Genomic DNA, 24,064 nt, shown 5'->3' with positions numbered 1-24,064 from the left:
CTGGACACGCCCATGGCCGAGGCGGCACGCTGGCTGATTCGCCGCGAGCATGCGCTTCCATGGCGCCACCAGGAACGAGCAGGAAAAAAAAACCAAAAGTTAAGCAAGACAAGGGCATCCGACTAGACCATGCGTCGTGAATCACGCACACGTGTCGTGCATCCTAGATAGCCGGGGCGGGTCTGCAATCTACCGGAGAGCAAAGCAAGCAAGGCCTCCCCCGTCTTCTGCCCTGGGCGGCGACGGCCGGGGAAACAGCTTCGCCGGGCTCCGGGGGTTCGACGCGCCAAGCCAGGTCCGAACAGGCGCGTCCATGGAGCTCGTCCAAAGTTTACGCTTTGCGACTGCGACGAGATTTGGACAAAGAGCTCCCCAGGACGCTTTTACCCGCCCGTCTTCAATAGCCTACTGGGGCGCGCGTGCGGCGGAACATTTGACGTGCGAAATAAAAAAAAGCGCAAACACTACTTGGGTGTTGGGGTTCCCGGCACGCCAGTCTCAGCACGGTAGAGTCGCGACAGCACGACTGCAATGTTTCGTGGGCCTCCTTCCACACCCGGCCGCGATCTCTACTACGACTACGACCGCCAACCTTCGACCACGCCCGCCGGCCCGCCGCCGCCCGACGACTCGCACTATCCCTCGTCCACACCAGCCGGCCCGCCGCCCGGCATGAACAACCGACTCTTTGGCAACACGCGCCCGACCTTCAACCCGAACAGCCATGCCTACTCCAGCCACTCGCTCTTCGACAGCTCGCCGCCCAAGCAGGGTCTCTTCGAAGGCATTGGCGCCGGCTCAATAGGCACGTCGGCGTCCGGACGGCCCCCAGTGCAGCGAGGACGAATCACCTCGAGCCACTTTCAAGCGCCCACCAACGCACCCAACCGCCACGCACACGGCGAGTCAGAGGAAGAATACACGGATCAAGAGGGAGACGAAGAAGACGACGACGACGACGACGACGACCAAGACATGGACCACGACGACGGCACCGAAGAGGACGAGCCACTTTCCCCGCACCGCCGCAACAAGACACAAAACAGATTCTCCCACTCGGTCGTCTCACGAACAAGCGCAACCGACATGGAGCCCGGCCCCACACTGGTGCGCTCCGGTGAAAAACAGACACAATTCGATCTCCTGGCGCTCGCCAGGGGCCTCACATCCGACGCTCCCCAAGGCCGTTGGATGCCAACTGGCAAACAGAAATGCCTGAACGAGGGCCCTGACCTGATACTGGAGACGGAGCGCCTGTCTGAAAAGGCCCACGAGTCCCTTCACTCAGACTCGCCAGACAAGCGCACCCAAGTGCTCAACACAGTCGCTCAAGAGCTGGTTGCAGTCTGGAGAGAGGCCACGAAGCCGCCTTTCACATCTGCCTTTTCAGACAGTCAAGTACCCTGGGAAAAACGCAAAGGCAGCCAACTCGCCAGTCTTCTGCTCACCCTACACCACCCCCCACAGGTCGGCCTAGACCAGCGAGCCTCCGCCCTCTCACTTGTACCTGCGCGATCCGACTCGAGACAATACACGCCCATTCCAAAAGTACTGCTCGACTGGCTGAATCACGCATTCCCCCTCGATAGTAATACCGACGCCGGACAGGTAATAAAGGAAACAAGCGGGTATTCGAGACATGCGTCTTTCTGGGAGGCCGTTCATGTTTCCATTGTTCGCGGCAACTTCTCACAGACTTTGAAGCTACTGCAGGGTGCTCGACTCGAAAACGCAGAGACAGCCGAACGGGACGGGCTAGGCACCACGGGCTATACCGGCACACATCTCCAGTACGCCAACCAGGCGGTGCGTCAGGCAGTCGATCTTCTGCGCGAATGTCCAGCTGTTGCATCCGAGGACTGGGACATCAAGGGACATGACTGGACCATCTTCCGCCAGCGAGTACAGCACGTATATGCGAGCTTGGAGGATTTTGCCGAGGGCGAAAGTGCAAACCGGCATTCCGTCTATGAGCCTTTCAAGGCAGCACACTTTGGCATTTCGCAATCACAGGCAAGCTTCCAGCTTAGTGTCGCGAGTCGCAAAGCCGAGAGCAAAGTGCCGTGGTCCGTGTACGAGAACCTGGGAATAGTCTACCAGCTCTTGCTGGGCAACGAAGAAGAGATTCTCACCTTGTCGTCCGATTGGATCGAAGCAGTTGTGGGTTTGAGTGCTTGGTGGAACGGGGAAGAGGACGACTCTGCACAAGGCAGTCTGGCGGCAAGCCGTCGCTCCATCATGCGGTCACAACGAGTCCGCCCTGTCGACGTGACTCCGGTCAAAGCGTATTGCCAACGCTTGTCCTCTGCGCTGGCAGCAGTCGTTCACAACTCTGATGAAGACTTCAGTGTCAATGCTACAGACCGCCTTGAAGTCGGTTTGGCATGTGCGTTCGATGACAACATCGAGGGCGCTCTGGAAATCCTCCAGGTGTTGTCACTTCCCATGGCTTGTGCAACTGCCGAGCTCGCCAGCGCAGGAGAGTGGTTCACGAGCGCCAAGGGCCTACTGGATCAGTTTGACCAGAGCGATCTAATGGTCCTGAGTTACAACGAACAGCAGCAGCAGCCAAAGGGTCTGACAAAGGACGACTTGCTCATCTCCTACTCAAAACTCTTAGCTGCCGAGAAAGATCCCTTGACAACGGATGACGGACAAATATCCAAAGAAGGATGGGAGATTGCTGTACAGGTCCTCGGCAGACTGGACGACGTCATTACGGCGAACGAGCGTATTGAGCGGATACTGAACGACTTGCCATTGGAATCCTCGGCCCGCGTTGACAAGATCACTCAGCTTTGCCACAATTTGGGCCTCTCGCAGCACGCTGTTACCATCGCCCAGGTAAGTCATATCACAAAATCTTCTCGGGTCCAAACTTACTGTGGCAGAAATACGCCGACCATCTTCGCACAAATACCGAAAGCTATGGCGACACGCTTCTTTACTATGCTCGTGCCCACGACGCACAAAAGATCCAAGAAGTGCTGCGTGTATTGGTCGCCCACTGCCTGATCAAGTCAATTGCCTATCCACCGCTGGACGAATTAGACGAGTCACTCAACTCGCTCATCACCTCACCCAAGCAGACCCTGACAAATCTCGCAAGCCTGGACTCAGAAGCCGCTTCCCTCCTCTCGAATTATCTCAGCGGCTACGCAACCATACGCAAATACTACGATCTCCGGGATGAAGGGGTGCTTCTAAAGGCCGGAGAGAAGCCAGCACACCGGCCCATGGCGCGGAAACGAGCTGCAGCTAATGCGCTCATGGTCATCATCGCCAGCGCAGCGTCCAGCATCCGTGGGGGGCTGTATGATCCAGAGATAGAAACTGTGGTTCAAGTCGATGTCCTGCTACCATTGCTAGGCGAGGCACTTGTCTTCGTCAACCAGCCCAAGCGCACATTGACTCTCCGTCACTTGTACGACCTCCTTGCGGCCATCGAAGACTTTGATACTGCTCCTAGTATGATCCGAATACAATGCGAAGAAGTACTCGCAACTACTCTCCTCTCCGCACATGACGTCAACTCATCACAACGACTGCCGAACCCGCACCAGCTCCTATCGAAATCCACATCGAATCTGACGACTGCATCAAGCCAATATTCGCTCATCGGTTCAACTGATTTTGGCTCCGCAGATGGTCAGAGTACAGAGGGCTCAACAGTTTTTGTCAAGGGCGGACGTGTCGACGATACCAAGCGTGGCTGGGATTGGCGAAAAGGCTTTCCCAAGGGTGCTAAGAGTGAGGATATCATCACGGTGCTTAGGTTGGGTGTTGCGAGAGAAATCGGGAGAGCCTTTGCAGAGGGTGAGGTTACTGCTTGAGGTGTCTGGTTCGGAAAAATGATACCATAATGTAAAATAGTACAAGATATTTGGTTTTGGCCATCGGGAGTGGACATTTGAACGTCAGTAATCATCTTACGTTGACACTTGTGTATGATGGTCGTGTTTGAGTAATCGTGAAGCATTACTAGACTTCTTGCGCTACTCCTCTACCCACCAGACACGTGCCGCAGTATGTTCGATCATCCGTGTTGCATTTCGAATAGACACGACATGTTCGTATGAATCATTCCCCTCGTCTGCGAAGCTTGAGCATGGAAAGTGAGCTGACCTGCGCCCAGAACCCACGCGTCGACGTTGAACACCGCCGACGCCTACCTCGGTTCCTCGTCTCCCCGCATCACGATCAATATAAACACGCCTCCACGCTCCAAACAGAATGGGGCGAATGCACGAATAGAACGAGCTCTCCAACAGCGTCCTCCACACCTAAGATACAATTCACGTCCACAAATCGCTCCAGCAGAAAATGGCACACAACCAACCCCCGCGCCACGCCCCAGACATCACGCTCCCATCCTCGTACAACAACCTCACTTTTACCCAAATCATCACGCGCCACTACGAAAAAGAGCCTTCCATCATCATCCTCACGCTCCACAGACCAGCCAACCATAATGCTTTCACCGAACTTATGCGCGCAGAAATGGAATCCGCATACACCATGTTCGACGCCGACGACCGCGTAAAATGCATCGTCGTGACAGGACAGGGGCGGATATTCTGTGCCGGCGCCGATTTAGACGACGGGACCGGGGAGGGCAATCTTGATAAGGAAGTTGAAAAAGGGTATGAGCATAGAGATGAGTATGTTGCCTCGTTTTCTTTTTCTTTTTCACCACTTTAATATGACGCCATGCTGTGTTGTATAGTCTTCCCTCTAGAAGAAAACACAACAAAAGACGCAAGAAGTCAGCTAACACGTGACAATCTTCCTCAGAGGCGGCCGCTTGACCCTAGCCATCCAGCACTGTCGCAAACCCTCCATAGCTGCGATCCAAGGTTCCGCCGCAGGCATCGGCATCACCATGACGCTCCCCATGAACATACGCATAGCGTACGCCAACGCGAAGATTGGTTTCGTCTTTGCGCGCCGTGGCATCATCATGGAAGCGGCTAGTTCCTTCTTCTTGCCCCGGTTGATTGGGCATAGTCGCGCGATGCAGGCCGTCACAACAGGGAGCACGTATCTTGCGAGCGACAAGATCTGGGGTGGGTTGTTTGCGGAGACGTGTGACAAGGCGGAGCAAGTGCTGCCAAGGGCGCTTGAGGTGGCCGAGGAGGTGGCGAGGAACACAAGTTCCGTGAGTACATATCTGATGAAAGAGTTGATGTATAGGGATACGGGGAGTCCTGAAGGTCAGCATTTGTTGGATAGTAGGGTCATCTTTGACCTGTTCGGGTCGCCGTAAGTCTATGGCATCGTCAAGGTTGAACAAAGCTAATTGGCTACAGGGACAACACCGAGGGCGTGAGGTCGTTCATGGAGAAGAGGCAGGCCAGGTTTACAGGAACGATGGGCAATACCAACGTGGCTGGATATCCGTGGTGGACGCAGGTGGACACTTTAAACAGACCAAAGGTGGTGCCAGCAGGGAAGCCAAAGATCTAGTTGCATATTAGAATGCGAGCCAGCGCACAAAACGTACTGTTAAAGTGTATTGGCATGACTTCATTGTCTATCGTCCTCATCCCACACAGCTGCTGTTCAATGTCCCTGTCTGGCTCGCCTTCAGGCGCGTAGCTAGCCAGCGCCCTGTACTGCATCACGCGCACCGACGGCTCGAATGGAGGTATCAGGGATTTTCATTCGTTCCTAGTGTACTTCTTTTCGTGAAGCATGCATAACCGAGGGAAACCCATATCATCCCAACCCATCCAGACCGCACTCCGTAATGGAAAACACGCTTAGAAGAAAGTGGAAGGTCGGGTAGCAGAGAAGACCTTCTTGCCAGCCTTCTTGTTGATGCGGTGGGGCAGCGGGAACTTGAGGTTCTTGGTGAGAATTTGCTTGATGTATGGTCGGCGGATGTCGTCGGCCTTCTCAATCTCAACGACCTTGAGAATCTAGAGAGAATGTAAGTGGGCTGACGGGGACGGTGGAGCCGGTCTGGTCTTACCTGAACCTGCCTGAAACGCGATCGGTGGCGGGCGGCCATGTCCTGGTAGAGAGCATCGACGGCGGCGACGCGGGACATCTCACGGTACTCCTTGTACATGTTGTGTGTACCGGAGCGCGAGTCGTACTTGAGCCAGATGCCGAAGTTCTTGACCTTCTGGGGCTTCTTCTCGTGGATCTAGAAAAGTCAGCGTCTACCACTCAGGCTTGGAGTACTGTCTGACGTACCTGGTTTACGGAGACGATCTCACCGTTGGCCTTCTTGATCTTGCGGAGCTTGCCAAGGAAGTACCAGAACCGCGACTTGGCGACGACCTCGTTGGGCGCAAAGATGCGCATGCGGTAGATCTTGGGCGCGGGGTTGGTCTCTGAAGGCAGATGGCGCCCGATGATCTGGTATTCCTGGAAGCGTGCTGAAGCATCGTCAGTACTGCTTCAACCAAAGATAGAGCCCCCCAGTCCAGCAATTGCAGCAACCGTTGTCGGAGAGTTCGGTTGGGTAAGGCTGCTCGAGCACGGTCGTATTCGAATTTGTCGCATGCGAACGATTTCGCGTGCATTCGCTGCCATGGTCATGACTGTTCGGTGCTCTTGACCCGCCCATCGTGTCTGCACACGCACTATTGCTGCTCCTTCCTGGTCGGTCTCGAACTCGTGTTGTCGTGGATTGTCATGGCGAGAGGCGTTCAAGGCCGCGCTGGCCTTGTTCGAAAATTCCATCGGCTGCGATTGCTGGACGGGACCGTCTTGGGGAGAAGAGAAAAGTGCTTACCCATCTGCGAATGGTTAGCAAGCGATGATGATATGGGCTGACGACGTAGACTGACCTTGATTGTGCTGTGAGGTTAGTACCTTGAGTTGGGAAGTTCAGTCAGGTCGTCTCTATCGTGGACACACAAGCGAATTCGACAGCAGCTTGTGGGCGCTAGTTGAGCAGGGGCCCACAACAACTTGGCGGCAGGCGCGAGGTCGTCGGCGAACAAACAGCCCAAACACCGACATGCCAACATCGAGCATCAACCAAACACGCACCAGTCGACGGACTGCAAAACATAGTCTGCAACATGTCCGAAGGTTGAAGACACCAGTTGAAGTCGCGAAACCACTCTGACCATCGCGACAATCATCGCTTAATTTCTGCAGTCGCACGCCCACGCACAACCATGCAAGCCGCCCTCGAGCCTTTCCACGAGGCATACGCCAGTGGCCTGGCGCAACCCGTCGCGGATTTCCTCAGTCCAGTTGCTCCTGCACATGACCCCGGCCGGCTGTACGACTTCTATCGCGCTTCCAGTGACGACAAGATTGAAGGCGATGTTCGCTATGCGCTCAAATACAACAAGAACACACGCATGACCAACAAGGAGGCCGGCGCGTGGGTTGACATCATTGCTGCTTACTGGCGCGCTGTCAAAGAGATCATCACGGCAGACGAGGCAGCGAACCAAGGCAGGCTCGGTGCGGGTCAGCATGTGGCTGTGTACGACGCATGGAAGGACTTGACGAGCAGCTTTATCAAGCACATAAACGCTGGGCTGCTTCCACCATGGGCCATCTTCACCCTGTACTTCACTGCGAATCATCTTAGGACGATAGCAATCAGGGCGGACGAGCAATTGGCCAAATCGAAACCAGCAACGCCCAGCACTGGCTACTCGGACGATATCGTGAGCACCGCCCCGCAGAATCAGAAGCTTGAGGAAGCCGCGCGAGTCTTCAACAGGATCTTTGCTCTCTGTCTTGGCGACAGGAACCCAGACATGTCAGAATCGCGAAAGTGGGGTGTATACTGCATAGCCAATCTCCAATTCAAGACATACTTCAAAGTAAGGTTTATCCCACTCTGCCTTTTGTGACAGTCGCTCACGCGTATGAACCTAGTTGAAAGCCATCAGCCTATCCAAAAACGTCGTACGATCCATCGAAGCACAGTCCGATCTGCCCACGTTCGAGCTGTATCCGCGAGCGCATAGAGTCACATACAAGTACTACCTTGGAGTCCTAGCTTTCCTACAAGAGGATTATGCCAAGGCGGAAACCAGCCTGCAACAAGCATGGGAATCCTGCTGGTCAAAGTCGCAACAGAACAAATCGTGAGTTCAAAGAACCTGACGCGGATGGTTCTCAAGCTAAAACCACAGGCTTATTCTCACATATCTCATACCCTGTCGCCTGATCACTCAACACAAGGTTCCTACGGCCAGTCTTCTCGCTGAGGCGCCTCGTCTAGAACGCATATTCGGCCCCCTTGTATCGTGCATAAAGCGAGGCGACCTCACAGGCTTTGACAAAGCCTTGGCAGAGGGCGAGCCCGAATTTGTCAGACGGCGCATCTTCCTCACTTTGGAGCGGAGCCGCGACATCGCCTTGCGCAACCTCCTCCGAAAGGTGTACCTGGCTGGTGGCTTTGACGATCTCAAGGAAGGGCAAACAGAAAAGGACCGGATACGGAAGTCGCGAGTACCGCTAGCGAATTTTGCCGCCGCGCTCAGAATGGGCATTGCAGGCGAAGGCAGCGGCCAAGCCGTGGAAGACGATGAGGTTGAGTGTTTATTGGCAAACCAGATCTACAAGGTGCGCATACCCTGTCTCCAACGTTGGGCTCTACTGCTCTACTCCACACTTCTGCAGGTCTTACCCAGCATTGGGGCGGCCTCGTCACGGAGACCACATCACATCTTGAACCCACTTGGCTAACCCAGATTGCAGGGTCTCATGAAGGGGTATATCTCGCGCGAACACGGCATGGTAGTGATGAACAAGAAGGGCGCGTTTCCCGGGACAGGGGTCTGATGCCTAAACACACTCTCGTACTAGAAATCTCCTGCGGGACTCAACCATCAATCAATCATGGCTACGTACCGCGACACGTCACTATCCAAGCTGGGAACGCGCATGCACGGTTGCCTGTGTAAGCAGCCTCAACGTGCACGCAATCACGACATGACGTATCACACCATCGCGACAAAGAAAAACTTATCCAGAGCATCAATGCAATACAAGCTACCAACGTACCTCCAACTCTGCATCCCTGGTAGTTTCTTTATCCAATCTAAACCTTCCCATGCACGGTTCGTGAGACAAGCCGGCTCTCGGTGCGCGACCAGTCATTGTCGTAGGAGCCACAAGCCGCGTTCCCGCACAGACACGTTGTCGCCCTATCAGCTGATATCGCGTTGCAGACCCCCCGTCCACACCCAACGCTTGTCCGCCCTGATAATCGTCACCCCACTTGTGCTCCCTATCCGACGCGACCCAAGACGATTTCTCGCTGTCACCCCCGCCTCAACATACAGCCATGGTGGTTCTTGGCGCATGCTGCATGTAGATGGACGTCGGCAGAGGTACTGTGACTGTACCTCCTAAAAGTACCCGTATCACGCCTCATCGTCTAAAAGCGTAGGTAAGCTTTCGGCGAGACGAATCACCGGAAAACGATCGTCGGTGTTCCCTCGGGTACGCAGGCTATCGTGTTCCTTCTTGCCTAGGCGATGCACCTGGTCCTCCTCCATCCATGTCCGTCTTCGGACACCGTTATCGTTCGCCTAGACATTGCATTGCATTTCCCATCCCGTTGAATCGGTTGCTGCCTGACTGGCGTGGTGAGTAGCGCTTGCTAAGCCATGCACCCCAGTTCATAGTTCTTTCCTTTCTCTGCGCTTCCTGCTTCCTGCTTCTTGTTTCCGTTTGCAGCCCATATGTCTTGGTCCTATCATAGCGTACCAGTGCTGCATGTGCTTCGCTCCCCTTAGAACGACTCGATAATGTGTTTTACCCCGCGGATCAGATTGTGCGCTACTTTGCTAGCGATATCGCCTTTGGTTTTGCTGCTCTTCTTGTGGTTTCGGTGGTACTTGCGGTACTGTTTGGGCACTTTCTTCCCGCCGACGCGTTTTGCGCTGATGGCTTGGACGGAGTGCGGGGGTGGGCATTCAAACATCGTGTCCGACAATGCTTTGGATTCTGTAGTCTGGTGTATAATATAACGAACAAACGCTCAATAGGTTTTGTGTGTATACAAGTCCCTTTATGATGTTCAGTTTGCTGGATACATGCACTTGTGTCCTGTGATACCATAAACTTTGATGCGCTGGGAACCCATCTCGGCTATATATCTAGAGTCTGTTGAAGTGCAGATGGAGTGGTGATGCCGCGTTGCCGGCCAGTGATATCAGCCAAGCGAGAGTGGAGATCGAGGATGGCTGAGTATCAAGAATTGTTACATGAAGTGGGAGGCCTAACGAACTGCTGCGCCATGTCGCATTATCAATGGAGAACTTTGGATTGAATCCAATTTCCCTAGTTTCATTCATTGTGATACCAAATGCTAGCATTAATCGGCTTGAACAGGCTGTGAAATCGACGATCGTATCTTGTTACAATTTGATGCAGCTCAGCTGCGAAGAAAGACACCCAGCCGCAGGATGTAGAGGCTAAAAAGGAAGATGAACACGGGACACTCGAGTGACATTGGTCACCCACAACAATCTCGTGTCTCAAGAGGCAAAGAAGAAAGTCAAACTAATGCGACGAAGGCCTGCATCGTGAGGCAAATGCAGAAGATGCGAAACCGCAACGGAACCCATCCTAGATAAAAAGATAAGCATAGTAGTACAACAGTGGCGTGAGTGAGTGCCAGAAAGATATGTCCAAACTGTAACGCCATGCAGAATCAAGACCGCAACCGAGGAAGAGCCCAGTGAAGAGATGAGGCATAGCCGTGAGGCTGAAACAGAAAGTGTATGTACAAGAAGTGTAAGAAAACAGACAAGTAAAATCATTAGTCGCATCTGAGGAAGTGTGATTGCTGCAAGTGGAAAGCTTCAGCGGATTGAAGGTGATGACAGGTCGTCCATGTGGTTGACCATGGCAACGAACAAGTCGAAGAAGAGCTTGCCGCCGTTCTCCATCTCGTTCTGCATCGTGCCGCTGCGCTTGAAGGTGTGTCTGGCTCGGATGATGAGCGCGAGGTAGTGTGCACGGAGCTTCGAATCGTTGTCGGGAGTGTTGGCGTAGGCATAACGGGCAGACGTCAGGATAGTCGAGCACTGGATGCCCGACTGGAGACCTTGCTTCTTCAACGCAAGCTTTTTAAGTTCTTGTAGCCCATACTTGTCAGCCTGACAGTAAATGACGGTGTCTTTCAGTATCGGTCCTACGGAAGACTGGACGACAGCTTCCTGTGTGTTGTTGGCATTGCCGCCATCTTCAAGATTCCAGCTGTTTCGCTTCTTGTCGTACTCCATACGCGGGTAGTAGTCACCCTTATAGAGATATTCAAGAATCGATGAGAAGACTTCGGGTTCTTCGTCAGGCAGGTCGATGCGCTTGTTGGTAGTCTGGAAGAACTGGCCGCTACAGAGAGTCTGAAACCAAGGAGAGTGCGATAGGACATCTTCGTGCGCTGCGAAGAGTCGCTGTTCACGGCCGACGGATATGGTGATGATGGCACTGATGGAAACATTAGCACAGTCGCTTGGGTTGGCCAGGACTGGATGTACTCACCTTCCTAGTGACGGCGATGTTTGGTTTGATTGCGGCGATGATGCTTGGGCATGTTGTGCTAGCCTTTCTACTCTCTTGGACGAATCCCTGAACGAGGGGTTCTTCTTGTGTGATTTAGACTTGCTTGCGCGATGTTTCGAAAAGCTGCCTTCCTGGTGGCGTGTGCGGTTTGATGAGAACATGATGAAGTACGAAAACTGTGGTACTGTACAAAGGGATGTTGTTGATACTTATAAGTGCAGTGGTAGGCAGCAAGTGTACGAATCTGAGCAGGCAAGCAGACGACTCGAAAGAAACCTTAGGCAGATACGTCGCAGGGCAAATGAGACGGTAGCACGCAAGTACTAGGCGACTGCAGCTGTGTATATATACCTGACTCCTAACGGGAGGCCACTCTCTGGCCCTCGGCCAGGGTGAGGGTGGAATGCGACGCGGATTGGACGCGTCCACAGACCTAACACGTAAACGCGATATCACATGTTCCGCTTTGCCTTTTCGAGAGCTAAGAGTCAGGACGGCTGAGCCCCCGGACCTAGACCAAGCAGTATTTGTGCAAGGTTGTGAAACAAAGGCGGAACAAAGAAGGCTGATAGCGCTAGTTGTACGCCGGTGGGTTGGCGTGGTCCTTGAACCGCAAGCAACTAGACGTGTTAGAAACGAGCCATCAAGAGCTGAGGATCGATACTCGCGATGTCTCGTCACATGCTTTTGCCAGAGGCATGCGACGAGCACCGTCAGCCTCGACGGAATGATGAGATGACTGGTCGCAATCTTTGCGCAGGGCTCAATGCCTGCAGCTTGCGTCGGGAAGGGTGGAAGCTTTGGCCAGGTACCCAGGAAAGTTTTGAGAAAAGCAATCGACGCCGCCGTCGTGCAACAGCCAACATCGGCTCATCGCTTGCGTCTGCGAATCAAAGAATGGCGGCCATGCACCGGACGCCCTCTCTAGAGCCCGTTTGCCGTTCCCCTGAGGGGCAAATGTCGCGATGAAGGACCGAATCCTAGTCAAAGAGGCGTGGCGCGAGGCTATGGTCCGGTTCCGCGCAATGGTGAGATCCGCGGCTGGCAAAAGCGAGGTCAGCGACCATGACACGGTGCCTGATGCCGTGAAATTGTGCGTCGCTGATCAATGACCCTTGGACGCGAGGGGTGTATGGATAGAGCGCGTTCGGGCTGCCGCGACAAAAACCGCCCCTCGACACGTCTTCACGTGTTCCACTCAAGCCCGCATCTGGTTTGGCGCATGACGCTACCAGGGAACCCAACGGCTTTGCAGTTTCACCACGTCCGCAACCATCACAATCAACGGCAGCAGCACCCAGAATAATATGTCGCATCCATTGTGACGTATCGAATATGCGGCAGAGCTTCCCCCCTCAGTATGCTGCTCTTCATGTTGGGCGGCGCGGTTTCCTGCTTTGGACTGGTCTGGTCTTTCGGCTTCGACGAATGCTGGCACACACTGTCGTCAACCAGCTCGTCATTCACGGGAACAGGCTTTCCGTCAGATACGTGATTTTTTGTTTTGTCCATCTTCCAACCTGTCTGGCTTTCGGATCCATCGCACCATACTCTGACAGCGCATACAGCCCTTCTAGATGGTGTGAACTCACATTTCTTTAGACCAAAGAAAACACTCGCGCTTCTTGAGCCATTCAGAGTAGTTCTCGGATGGCGCATACGTCTTATGCCAGAGTGTTGGATCGTGTCTGTTCGTTGCTTCCTTGGCTGTGTCTCTAACAGGCGTTGTGTCACACAACTCGCGGCATACATTGGATTTCTTGTCAGCATGCACTTCCAGTATGCACCATGGGTGTCCGTAGACACCAGCACTACTGGAGAACTCGCTGCGCTGGGTAGCATATGAGATATCGCACTTCCCTTCCTGGCCGTCTCGTTCTAGAGTGTCGCGATGCAGGTGACGGAGTCCACCATTTCAAATATACTGGCCCGCAATCAATGTTGATGTGTTACAGTTTCATTCAAAAGTACTCGAGCTTGGCAAGTGCCGCTTGCGCTCGGCAGAATCTCGCCGAACGCCAGGGGTGCCATAGCCGGTATTGCACGTCCGATATTGTCCAGTAGGGGCTCTCTTGTTCGTAAGAGATCAATAAAAACGACGATCCTCGCCGCTGGCACTTGCACACAGCTGTGGCCGACTACGAGAAAAAAGACCCTTTGGCTTACTCAATCGAACTCAGATGGCAGCATCCTACTCCATTCTACGGAAACGACCGGGTAGTATGGCACTTTCGAACTAAAGTGTAGGAGCTTGTTCTCATGGCTCGTCTTAATGGAAAATCCGAGCTCGAGGTGAACCGCAGCTGAGCCCATGACCTTGGCTCTGCGCTGTGCGTTGCATATGCAAGGATGCTAACTGCCTTGTTCGGACTGCCGGTCGGCAATGTGGTCAGATGCAACTCAAGTCTTGGAGCCCTTAAGAGATTGATACTACAGCCACTCAGGGCCGTCATGAACGCTATGCTGCAGATCTCATGAACAGAACTAGAAGCCTCGTGAGATCGACGAGAAAGGCGGTGGGCTATCCTTCCCTTACCGGTGTTCCTTGCTGCATGTATCAAATGTGAAGGGTGCTCGTTACAGGGACACTTTGGGGAATCTCGCCCCGTACTGGGGAACACGTCGGGCGACCATCAAATTAGACGACGCAGCGAATGCAGTAGTATGGCAGTCACCACTAGCCTGCGTTGGAGAGGGAAGCTGACCATGTCTACTTGGTATAAGAGCTCTGGCATCCGTACTCAGCAGCATTTTCGCATCTCGATCAATGGCTGGCATCGCGGTTGTCAAAGCCCTTGTGGCATCTTTGCTTCTGGTCTCCGGCGCTTCGGCCTTTCCTTTCGCCAGGAGGCAGACCACGCTCACTCTTGACGGTGTTCAGGAACAGGCCCTTGCCAATGCGTACAAGGTACTGGATGGGACGCTATCGGATGGCCTGAACAGGTCCGCGTCATGTAACAAAGACACTGTTGCTGTACGCAGAGAATTGCAAGTACTTATGGAAATCATTCGGAACATACGTTAACACATGATAGCGGCGACCTCACCAAAGAGGAGCGGAGAGCATATACCACAGCCGTCAACTGTATTTTGAAAGCCCCTTCCAAGCTTCCTGCCGGACAGTACCCGGGCGCGAAGTCCCGCTATGATGACTTTGTAGTCGTCCACATGAACATGACACCAACCGTCCATGCCACCGCAAATTTCATGCACTGGCATCGCTACTACATATGGGCGTATGAGACAGCGCTCCGTACAGAATGTGGCTACAAGGGTTACCAGTAAGTATCAGTGTACGAGGCTTATGCGAAGTGAACACTAACCCGATATTATCTATCACAGACCCTATTGGAACTGGGCCAAGTACAAAGACCTGGTCAATAGTCCTATATTCAACGGCGATGAATGGAGCATGGGTGGCAATGGGGATCCAATTGGTCCACACGCAGGTACGAGTCTAGGACCGGGACAAACACTTCCAGGTGGACCAGGTGGCGGTTGCGTTACCAAAGGTCCCTTTGCCAACCTGACGATTCGTCTCGGTCCCATCTTATCCACCATGGACCCGAAACTCAACATCAAGACCAATCCGCGTGCTGATGGCTTTGGCGACAACCCACGCTGTCACCGTCGTGACGTGAGTAACTTCTTCACAGAGAGTCACTTGCGGCCTCAAGATCTCTTGTCCCACATCACCAGCAACAAAGCCATCGGCGCGTTCCAAGATTCTCTCCAGAGCAGCAATGTAAACAACCTTGCAGCACTTCACATTGCTGGCCACTTCAGCATATGGGGCGACCCCGGCGGTGATGTGTATGTAAGCCCTGCCGAACCAGCCTTCTGGCTGCATCATAGTCAGCTCGATAGGCACTGGTGGATGTGGGCCATGTACCAGGAGAAGGAGATTAAGTCCCGGACGAGCATGTACGAGGGCGGCACCCATTGGATGATCCCCAACAGTCCTAGAGGCAAACCGACGGATGAACAGGAGTTGAATATTGTGGCGCCACCGGGAAAGAATCACCTTGCCAGTAAGCAGTTCTTTTCTACCACAGCAGGGCCACTGTGTTATATATATGCTTAAATAGTCGAGCGCGTTACTCCCACGTCAATATGATTTGCTGGTTCAGCTACCACGTGCTGATCAAAACTTCACCTCAATATACTTTGATTCTGTTCTCGCGGCATCCCAGCGCTTTCGATCGGATTCAGGAGCGTTTCCAACACCTACATCTGCCCTCAGCTGCCATCATCAAGTCTCGAGAGTGATACCTCACGCCTAGATCATTTTCCAGAAATGGGATGCTTCTGCCCCTCTTACCCGATCGGGAAGGTAAGGGAAGGTGTTGATCAGCGCAACTTTCCAGTGAAGAGATTCATTGCTGCCTGAATGTCCAGGCCTTCACTTGTCGCGTAGGTGAACACACGTGACGACGAGGGTCTAGCGCGACGCGCTAGATCGTCCGGAACGAGAAGCGACAGATGACATGGGTGGTCTTGTTTCACCCACCTACCACCCCGCCACATCGAGAACTGCTGGTACCAATGCGTCAACAGTCACGAAGATGGCGACCCCGCAAGCGAAACGCCGCCGGCTAAACGAAGCCACCAAGACGCTCCAGAAGCCGTTCAAATCGCCGTTCCGCACACCCTTGAAGCCCAGCATAGGAGACGATCCGCCATCCTCAGATCCGCCTGAGATACGCACTCCAGCCCGCAAGATTTCGGAGGCAGATGTCAACGCTGCCAGGAATGTCGCTCCTGCAAGCCGCTATGCACAGCACTCGAACACCTCTGAGCCTTCCACACGGCCACTATCAACGCCAGCAACCTCCAAGGTGACACCACGTGTCTCAAAGTCTCTCGTCTCACGTCCAAACATATCCACACCTTCGCGGGTCGCTCCAAAGAAGGCGCCATCGAACCCCTCAGTCACACGCGAGATTATGCAACTCCGCAACGAGATCCAGATGCTCACACAAGCCCAGACCCTCGCTACCTCTACAAAAGACGACGACCTGGTCGTGCTGATAGATAAATGGCGCACAGCAAGTCGTGCAGCCGCCGAAGAGCTGTTTGGCAGTACTCGCGATAGGGTCAATAGAATGGGCGGAGTAGGCGCGTGGAAGGAACGCGAGAAGGAATCAAAGCAACGGCAGATGCAGTGGGACAAGGAAGAGATGGAGGCAGAGCGGGAAAGGATGGAAGAAGCTAAGGAGAGTGGAGATATTTCGGAAGAAGCGTATGATCGGTATGCTGAGATGGGCCTGGAAAGAGAGAAAGGAGAAGAGGAGAAGGAGACGTTCAAGTGCGCAGACGACGATGTGAGTACGCGGAGACTGTATGCATATATTGTCGCTGACAGGGACACAGTCTTTTACCATGGACATGATGCTCAAGACGCTCAACATCGACCTCAAGCTCATTGGTTATAACAAGGAAGCGCAAAGGTGGGATGGATGAACTTCGAGAGTAAAGGACACCATCCGGCACATCCTCGGCACATACCATGAATTTTACAGAACCCATCCATACAAGAACTGAGCTTGCCCTGTCCACGAATGGACGTAGGCTTTAGAGGAAGCCACGATACGAAGTGTAAGTCAACTTCCATGTCTGTCGCTTGCGGAATAACTTACCATGTCAGGATGATTGTTTACGGCGATACCCTTTTACGAGCGACGGAGTTTATTAACATTTAATGCAGATCTTTAAAAATGTCGAAGAATGCCATGCATGTGACGTCATAGTATACTACTAGCATTACTAATGTCTACGCGCTACGACGGCCATCGTGCTTCTCAAGCCCTCTTGATAGCCCAATTCCTGAAGTCTCATACCAATCGTGTCGCTGTTCCAAACAATCCATACGTTCGAGCTTCTCAACCCCCATTACCAACCATGTCACTCAAAGGCCAAACCGTCCTCATCACAGGTGCATCAATGGGCATCGGCGCAGCCATCGCCGAGCGTCTAGCCGCCGAAGATGCAACACTCATCCTCTTCGCCCGCTCAGGCGACAAGCTAAAGGCCTTGTCCGACTCCCTCAAAGCCAAGCACTCCAACCTCAACATCTTCCTATCCGTCGTCGATGTCCAAGACCACACCTCCCTCAGCACTGCCATCTCAAAAGTAGTCCAGCAAGTCTCACACATTGACATTTTGATCAACAACGCCGGTCTTGCTATCGGTGCCCCCTCCAAGTTCCCCGACCTCAAAATACACGACATTATTACCATGACCAACACGAATATCAATGGGTACATGTTCGCTGCATATGCCGCGTTGAACGAGGGAAAGATGCAAGAGCGGGGCAAAGGCACGATTCTCAACGTCACTAGCACCACGGGGTTGGAGGTACCGCCATTCCCGGGCGAGGCGGTGTATCACGCTAGCAAAGCTTGTCAGGAGGCTTTTACAAATGTGCTGAGGACCGAGTTGGTGGGCACGGATATCAAGGTGCTTGCGCTGCGGCCGGGGGTTGTGGCGACAAATTTTCATGAACAGCGGTACGTCATACATGTCTTTTCGTACATTGCGTGTGTCTCTCGTACATACCGTTTCCGTGCTCTCACACTTTTGATTCTGTGGTGGAACTTTAGGCTAACGACATGTCTAGTGTTGGATATGACAAGGAAAGCTATGACACTTTCATGACCGGCTTCGAGCCTCTTGTCGCTCCTGATGTTGCGGAAGCGGCTGCTTTTATGCTAAGCCAAAAAGATCGGGTCAGCGTGAAGGCGCTGGATGTGGTGCCTACTGCACAGAGGAGTTTACAGGTATTTGATCGGGAATGGAATAGCAGGGACAAGACGCGGAACGAGGAAACGATGAAGGATTGAAGAAGTGTGAGATTGGCTTCGGCCACCATCGAGCAGGCTCAAGCTGGATATAACATGTCTAAAAGTTTATAAGACGACAAAACTTGCATACAGACGCTACGCGGGTACCGAGATACGAACGAGATGAAATCTTCCTATATCGGAGAATATGACACACTACAGCTCGCTATCGTCGTACATGAGAAATGTGCATCAGTTCATCTCACATAGCACCATTTCTTCGAGAAATACCCCTCATACGTGCATCAACGCGAGACTGCTGCACATCTGTCACAGCTTCTCTGCGTCGTTGATGCCACCGTTCGTGATGATGTACGTTGCTTCCTTCTCCGGCATGTCTGAAGCGATGCGTTAGCGGATATAGGACGAATAGCAATCCATGGTAACATACCAGGAGAGTCTTGAATCTTAGCAACACGCTCTTCACCTCGACCCTTGCGAAGCAAAATCCTTGTAGCAGAAGCGTGGGCAAGGATGTGACCGCCGATTGGCTTGCGCCCGTCTGCACCAGCGAAGAGAGCGCTCGCTCCAGGGTCGCTCTGGACTTGATTTGTCAAGAGCACGGCGACGTTGAACTCTATGCACTATCAGATTGTATCAGAACCACCAGGAAACTTGGCATACCTTCAGCGACATGCGTCAGCTTTGAGAGGAACTGGTTGAGCTTCTGCTGCCGCTCATTGAGCTCACCACGGCCAGTGTAGTCGACGCGAAAAAGAGCCATGATGCTGTCGATGATGAGTAGGCGGTACTCGTTGCTGACAAAGAACTCGGCGACTTTGTTGAGAAGTTCCATCTGATGCTCCGAATTCACCGCGCGCGCATACGTAATGTTTTCTTGAGCTGGAGGTTGTAAGTGGAGGCACCAGCGGAAGTAAGATGACACATACCAGTCTCAGGGTCGACACCAAACCGCTCGGCAATTTGGGCTATTCTCTCGGGTCGAAATGTTCCTTCGGTATCTGAATGGATGTGAGCGAAGTTCAAAGGCAGCGATGTTCGACATACCAATGTAGGCCACCTTGCCTTCTGCGCCACCCATATCCTTCGGTAGCTGTGCGATAACAGACATGGTATGTGACAATTGGGTCTTTCCGCAACGAAACTCTCCAAAGACCTCGCTGATACTCATCGTCTGGAAGCCACTACGTGTTGTCAGCATCGAGACTTGGAACGCAGGCTGAAACAGGCACTCACCCCCCAAGCACGGCATCAAGCGCCTTGCTGCCGGTAGAAATCTTGATGACACGCTTGCGCAAATGTCCGAGCTCATGAGCAGTCTGAAAGCCTCCTCCAGACGGCTGTGTTGCATGTCAGAGATCTACACCTCAGTGTCAAGTAGGTGTGGTGATGTACCTGGCACTTTGCGATGGCATCCTTGACTTTGTCGACCTTGATCTCACTGAAGCCCTTGATCTTCAGAAGATTGCGACGAGTAGCCGAATGCACCGATGCGATTGTATAGTAGCCATTTGACTTTAGCTTCGAAATGTCGACGGCACCGATCCCGTGCGCCTGGATCGCGTCGATGTCGACGATGAAGCCGTCCTGTGTGCATTCAGTCAGTGTGTGTCTCACTTCAACGAGAGTAGTTCACTCACATCGTTGTTCGAGTCGTCGCTGGCAACTGAAGAAGCGCCCATGGTAGCTCTAGGTGGTGACTGACTTGGTATGAGATGAAAGGGAACAATACGAGCGAAGGTACGAATGCTGCGCGTGGGAGCGACGAATGTATGAACGAGGGCGTGAAGAAACGATGCACGAAGAAAGAAAGAAAAGTCTAAGGAGGCGAGACGGCGGAGGAAGGCACGATGGGTGGGGGCGCTGAGGTCTGTTTAGTGTGTAAGACTGAGAAGGAAGGAAGGCGCAACCACCACCGTCTACGCGACCGCCCCACAACTGGTACAGAGGAGCACATGTATATCATACGAATGGGCAGAGTTCGATTGGATCGACTCAGAAGGTGCCTGCGTTGAGGGCCTGGCATCAGAGTAGCTCCTAGGACTGTGCAGTAGAATTGACAGTATCTGCTATTCTCGTCAGTGAAAACAAGATCAAAACTCGGAATCTAGATACTGATGTGACTGCATATATTCGAAATAGATGATACAATCAAAATCTAAGCGATGCAAGCACAGTCATGTATGAACATAGTGCTAACAGACAGATACACCGACTCAGCTCCCGACATATACACACAGTCTCCTTCACTCTTCCTCTTCCATACCACCTCCATCCCCTGGGAACAAACTTTCGCACCAAACCACCACAGCGCCTTCCAGCTCCATAGACGAGCCTGATCTATCCAAGCACATCGCATTGGTAACGCTTCTGCCGAAGGAGCTGCCAAGCCAAATTGCTCGTGTCAAAACAGGTCGCCATCCAAATCGCCAAGCCGTCGTCTGTCGAAATAATGGTAGAATGGTTCAAGTAAGGGATATAACGCTTGTGGGGTATCAGTGTAAGAATCGTGAAGAACCTTTCTCATATCCATTGATGACTCGTGAATGTGTGAGATATGCCGAAATGATGCTGAGATTGGCTAGGAAAATGATTGTGATGAAATGGTGAAGCAAACAAAAGACATGATAGTGCATGTCATGGGGGCCAGCGCTCGCCATAATGTTACTCATGGCGAGACTTGGGCGCAGCCTGAAGTCGCCTAGGCGACAGCAGCGGTAGGGGCAGCGGCCGGGACGGGAGCAGCAGCGGCAGGTGCGGCGGAAGCGTCGCCGTTGACCTCAGCCTGGGTGCAGTCGCGAGAGATGTGGCCGGTCTCGCCGCAGCGGTAGCAAGTCTTGCCAGCAGTGTTCAAGGGCCCGCCGTTGGGGGCGGTGCAGTCGCGGGAAATGTGGCCTAACTCATGTTAGCGATTGTATGCTGGAATGCGTTCGGTCGACTTACCAAGCTTGCCACAGGCGTAGCACTTCATAGCCTGAGCCTGGCAGTCACGAGCAAAGTGGTTGGGCCCACCGCACTTGTAGCATGTGGCCGGGCGAGCACCGCCGGCGAAACCGCCACGGAAACCTCCTCCAAAGCCGCCACGAGGAGGACCGCCAGCTCCACGACCCATTCCAGGGTTGGGGCAGTTGCGGGCAAGGTGGCCAGCGATACCGCAGCTGTAGCAGCGTCCGCTGGTGCCGGCTCCACTCAGGCGCAGAGTCGGGCAGTCAGCCTGGACGTGTCCGAGACCCTGGCAGTGGTAGCACTGCTTAGCTGTTGCTTGGTCAGCTCCTGATTCCTTTATCGTATAGGCGTGTGTGTCCCTGAAAGTGCGCGAGGGCCATTGGACGAGTGCCCAAAGTCAAAACGGGTAGTGTGTGGATTGCAGTGACGTACTCTCGGTGGTGCGGGGATGCGGGCATCCGTTGGACTCGTGACCTGGCTGCTTGCCTGTAGAGAGGTTAGTCCAGAGTCGTGAGTGGTTTTGGGGTCGTCTTACAGTTGTAGCACAGCCTCTCAGAGGAAGAGCAAACCTCTGTACATCACCGTTAGCCGCATAGTCTCTCATGGATACTGCAACACGGCTCGCGGCTGCGCATTGCAGGTACTGCAGTCAGAACCAACATGCGCCATCTGTCTTCTGACAGAGCAATTGCAGCGCGCGCCACGAGTGCATGCGCGAGATGGCTTACCGGCGTAATGGCCGACGTTTCCGCACTTGAAGCACGCACGACGAGAGAGAGAAGACATGATGGTGTTTCTCTGCGTATATCTGGAAACAGCGTATAAGTATATAGTCGGTGGTTGCGTGAGCTGCGCAGGGAGTGGATCGTGAATGAGGGGTGGTTTTGGGTTGTGTGTTTGCTGCGACGTCTGCTTTGCTCCGTGTTTGCTCGAGCGAGTGCGCGCGCGACTACGAGAGTTGGTAGGGCCAAAGTACCTGCTTCGTTTGCTTCTTCAATTTCCTTCACCTGCGGTCGCCAGTCAGTCGCAGATTTTTCGAGGGGCTGTTGTCGAGGGGCAAGGGAACGCGGACAAACGAAGCACGCGCCAGGGCGGAACCTAGCGCGCACACTCTAGGGAAGGGGGGACTCTCGGCGGGCGCAACCTACTTTCAACTTTCCTGACCTGCCCACTGCAACTCTTCTTCAACCTCCTGCTAAATGTGGCGAGAGAATTTGGGGGATCGTGGAACATTCGGGCAGCGGGCAAAATGCATCTCTCATAGCTGTGGTCCCTGCTTCGGTTGCGCTAGCGAAATGCGCAATCTGCTCTTCCCGAGGTCGAACTGGTCCATAAACAGCCCCGAGTTGCATCATGCGCCGTTTCATAGAACGCGACTATGCCCTCTTCACTCTAGAAATGTCCCGTCTCCTATCGTTGTGCATCAAAGGCGCTTTCATCGTACCGTGGGGGCCTTGGATGGGTTTTTTACCCCTCCGCTGCTGCCGCCAGCTTAAGAACTCTCCGCCCCGCATCATGACACCACTGTTGCAGTCGCACCCTGTAGCTACAATGCAGAGTCAGCTTCCCCAGTACCAGAAACTCAACGCCCTCAGAGCAGGCTGAGTCTGTCAAAACTGTCGAGCAGGTGGTTGTCCGAAATATTCATATCATTCGTGTCTATCTATTACTCAATGCCAACAGTAGTGACAAGCTTTTTTTTAGTTCGTGGTCGTTCACCTGCCATGCTCTGTCGTGCGGAAGAGGAGGTCTCGTGGCTGGAGCAAATTGTATCGAGCTTTGTAGGTCTTCTAGTCTTCAGACTCGATGACAGCAGGAGCCTTGAGGGTCTTGGTCTTGAGGAACTCGAGGCCTTCGCCACCCTGTATGGCAGTTAGCATTCGGTCTGACGGACCAGGAGTCGTCTCTCAAAACTTACGTAGGAGATCAATGGTGATACTTCAATGCCGGCCTCGGCGTCCTCGCTGACGACAGTGGCGCCGGCAGCTTGCACCCACTTCTTGCCCTGAGTCATGATGTCCTGCTTGCTGGTATCGGGGTCGTCCTCGCCAGTTCCCCGCGCGTTCTTCAGGGGCGAGAACTCGTCCTCGCGCTTGACTTCCATGCAAGCAAACTTGTCCAACGTCAGGAAGGGGAAGCAATCGAAGACGAATTGCTCCAGCTTGATGCCGTTTGGCTTCTCTGGCTTGACGGTCTCGCCCGTCTCGGTGTTGACGAAAGGAATCTTCTTGCGCGCAACGTGGTGAGGAAGCTTCTTTGCCCACTCTGGAATGCTCTCGAGGAACTTGTATGAGTAGTAGTGGTTGACGATGTTGGCGGCGCGGAACTTGAGTAGGCTCGAGTCCTTGGAGTCCTTGGCCTCTGCGTCTTCGGTTGAAATCTCAGAGTACTCGACGACATCTGGCTTGCCGTTCTTCTGGAGGATGAGACCGACAGACTCCTTGGCGTTGCGCTTGCGAACGACCTTGGTTGCGATGTCAACGTTCTTGGACGCGGAGAAGCCGATAAAGGCAGGGTCGGCGACCTTGACGAGGCAGTTGTCGACACAGTATGCGTGGATGTGCTGGATGCCACGCTTGCCCATGTCTTGTACGACACCAGACTGGATGAGGGCTTGGTAGAGACCACCGTTGCCATCGGGAGCGACGGCGACCTTTGACTTGCTCTCCAACAGGATCTTGCCATCGTTGGAGATGCACGGCAAGACACCCTGCTCGAAGATGACGACATTCTCCTTCTTCAGGCCAAAGTAGTTGTTCTTCTCGAAGAAGTCGGCGGTAGGGCCACGAGTAGGGCCGCTGGTCATGACGTACCAT

General features: G+C 53.5%; 8 protein-coding genes across 8 annotated transcripts; 5 read left to right on the top strand and 3 right to left on the bottom strand.

Annotated features, from left to right (window-relative positions):
• Nucleotides 1-531: 531 nt before the first annotated feature.
• Nucleotides 532-3,833, top strand: ACET3X_007098 (uncharacterized protein; the record flags this gene model as incomplete). Its single annotated transcript, XM_069453301.1, has 2 exons — nucleotides 532-2,844; nucleotides 2,892-3,833. 2 exons carry the CDS (start codon nucleotides 532-534, stop codon nucleotides 3,831-3,833), a joined length of 3,255 nt encoding a protein of 1,084 aa, XP_069305866.1.
• Nucleotides 3,834-4,323: 490 nt separating this feature from the next.
• On the top strand, nucleotides 4,324-5,466 carry ACET3X_007097 (uncharacterized protein; the record flags this gene model as incomplete). Its single annotated transcript, XM_069453300.1, has 3 exons — nucleotides 4,324-4,661; nucleotides 4,795-5,262; nucleotides 5,310-5,466. The coding sequence occupies 3 exons, from the start codon at nucleotides 4,324-4,326 to the stop codon at nucleotides 5,464-5,466; spliced, it is 963 nt and encodes a 320-aa protein (XP_069305865.1).
• A 296-nt stretch (nucleotides 5,467-5,762) lies between these two features.
• On the bottom strand, nucleotides 5,763-6,990 carry ACET3X_007096 (60S ribosomal protein eL20; the record flags this gene model as incomplete). Its single annotated transcript, XM_069453299.1, has 5 exons — nucleotides 5,763-5,921; nucleotides 5,975-6,151; nucleotides 6,202-6,386; nucleotides 6,797-6,810; nucleotides 6,974-6,990. 5 exons carry the CDS (start codon nucleotides 6,988-6,990, stop codon nucleotides 5,763-5,765), a joined length of 552 nt encoding a protein of 183 aa, XP_069305864.1.
• Nucleotides 6,991-7,136: 146 nt separating this feature from the next.
• Nucleotides 7,137-8,766, top strand: ACET3X_007095 (uncharacterized protein; the record flags this gene model as incomplete). Its single annotated transcript, XM_069453298.1, has 4 exons — nucleotides 7,137-7,799; nucleotides 7,855-8,066; nucleotides 8,115-8,547; nucleotides 8,683-8,766. The coding sequence occupies 4 exons, from the start codon at nucleotides 7,137-7,139 to the stop codon at nucleotides 8,764-8,766; spliced, it is 1,392 nt and encodes a 463-aa protein (XP_069305863.1).
• A 2,030-nt stretch (nucleotides 8,767-10,796) lies between these two features.
• On the bottom strand, nucleotides 10,797-11,660 carry ACET3X_007094 (uncharacterized protein; the record flags this gene model as incomplete). The annotated part of the gene is made up of 2 exons (XM_069453296.1): nucleotides 10,797-11,424; nucleotides 11,479-11,660. 2 exons carry the CDS (start codon nucleotides 11,658-11,660, stop codon nucleotides 10,797-10,799), a joined length of 810 nt encoding a protein of 269 aa, XP_069305862.1.
• A 2,606-nt stretch (nucleotides 11,661-14,266) lies between these two features.
• Nucleotides 14,267-16,962, top strand: ACET3X_007093 (uncharacterized protein; the record flags this gene model as incomplete). The annotated part of the gene is made up of 5 exons (XM_069453295.1): nucleotides 14,267-14,442; nucleotides 14,535-14,780; nucleotides 14,842-15,530; nucleotides 15,982-16,823; nucleotides 16,873-16,962. 5 exons carry the CDS (start codon nucleotides 14,267-14,269, stop codon nucleotides 16,960-16,962), a joined length of 2,043 nt encoding a protein of 680 aa, XP_069305861.1.
• Nucleotides 16,963-17,400: 438 nt separating this feature from the next.
• On the top strand, nucleotides 17,401-18,341 carry ACET3X_007092 (uncharacterized protein; the record flags this gene model as incomplete). Its single annotated transcript, XM_069453294.1, has 2 exons — nucleotides 17,401-18,008; nucleotides 18,119-18,341. The coding sequence occupies 2 exons, from the start codon at nucleotides 17,401-17,403 to the stop codon at nucleotides 18,339-18,341; spliced, it is 831 nt and encodes a 276-aa protein (XP_069305860.1).
• Nucleotides 18,342-18,611: 270 nt separating this feature from the next.
• ACET3X_007091 (uncharacterized protein) lies at nucleotides 18,612-19,984 on the bottom strand (the record flags this gene model as incomplete). The annotated part of the gene is made up of 8 exons (XM_069453293.1): nucleotides 18,612-18,679; nucleotides 18,733-18,918; nucleotides 18,966-19,184; nucleotides 19,232-19,303; nucleotides 19,350-19,486; nucleotides 19,539-19,642; nucleotides 19,698-19,889; nucleotides 19,943-19,984. 8 exons carry the CDS (start codon nucleotides 19,982-19,984, stop codon nucleotides 18,612-18,614), a joined length of 1,020 nt encoding a protein of 339 aa, XP_069305859.1.
• Nucleotides 19,985-24,064: the final 4,080 nt, after the last annotated feature.

Source organism: Alternaria dauci, chromosome 6 (genome assembly GCF_042100115.1).
Source record: "Alternaria dauci strain A2016 chromosome 6, whole genome shotgun sequence".
In the NCBI taxonomy this organism is placed as follows: Eukaryota; Fungi; Ascomycota; class Dothideomycetes; order Pleosporales; family Pleosporaceae; genus Alternaria; species Alternaria dauci.
This window is presented reverse-complemented; position numbering and strand designations above follow the sequence as displayed.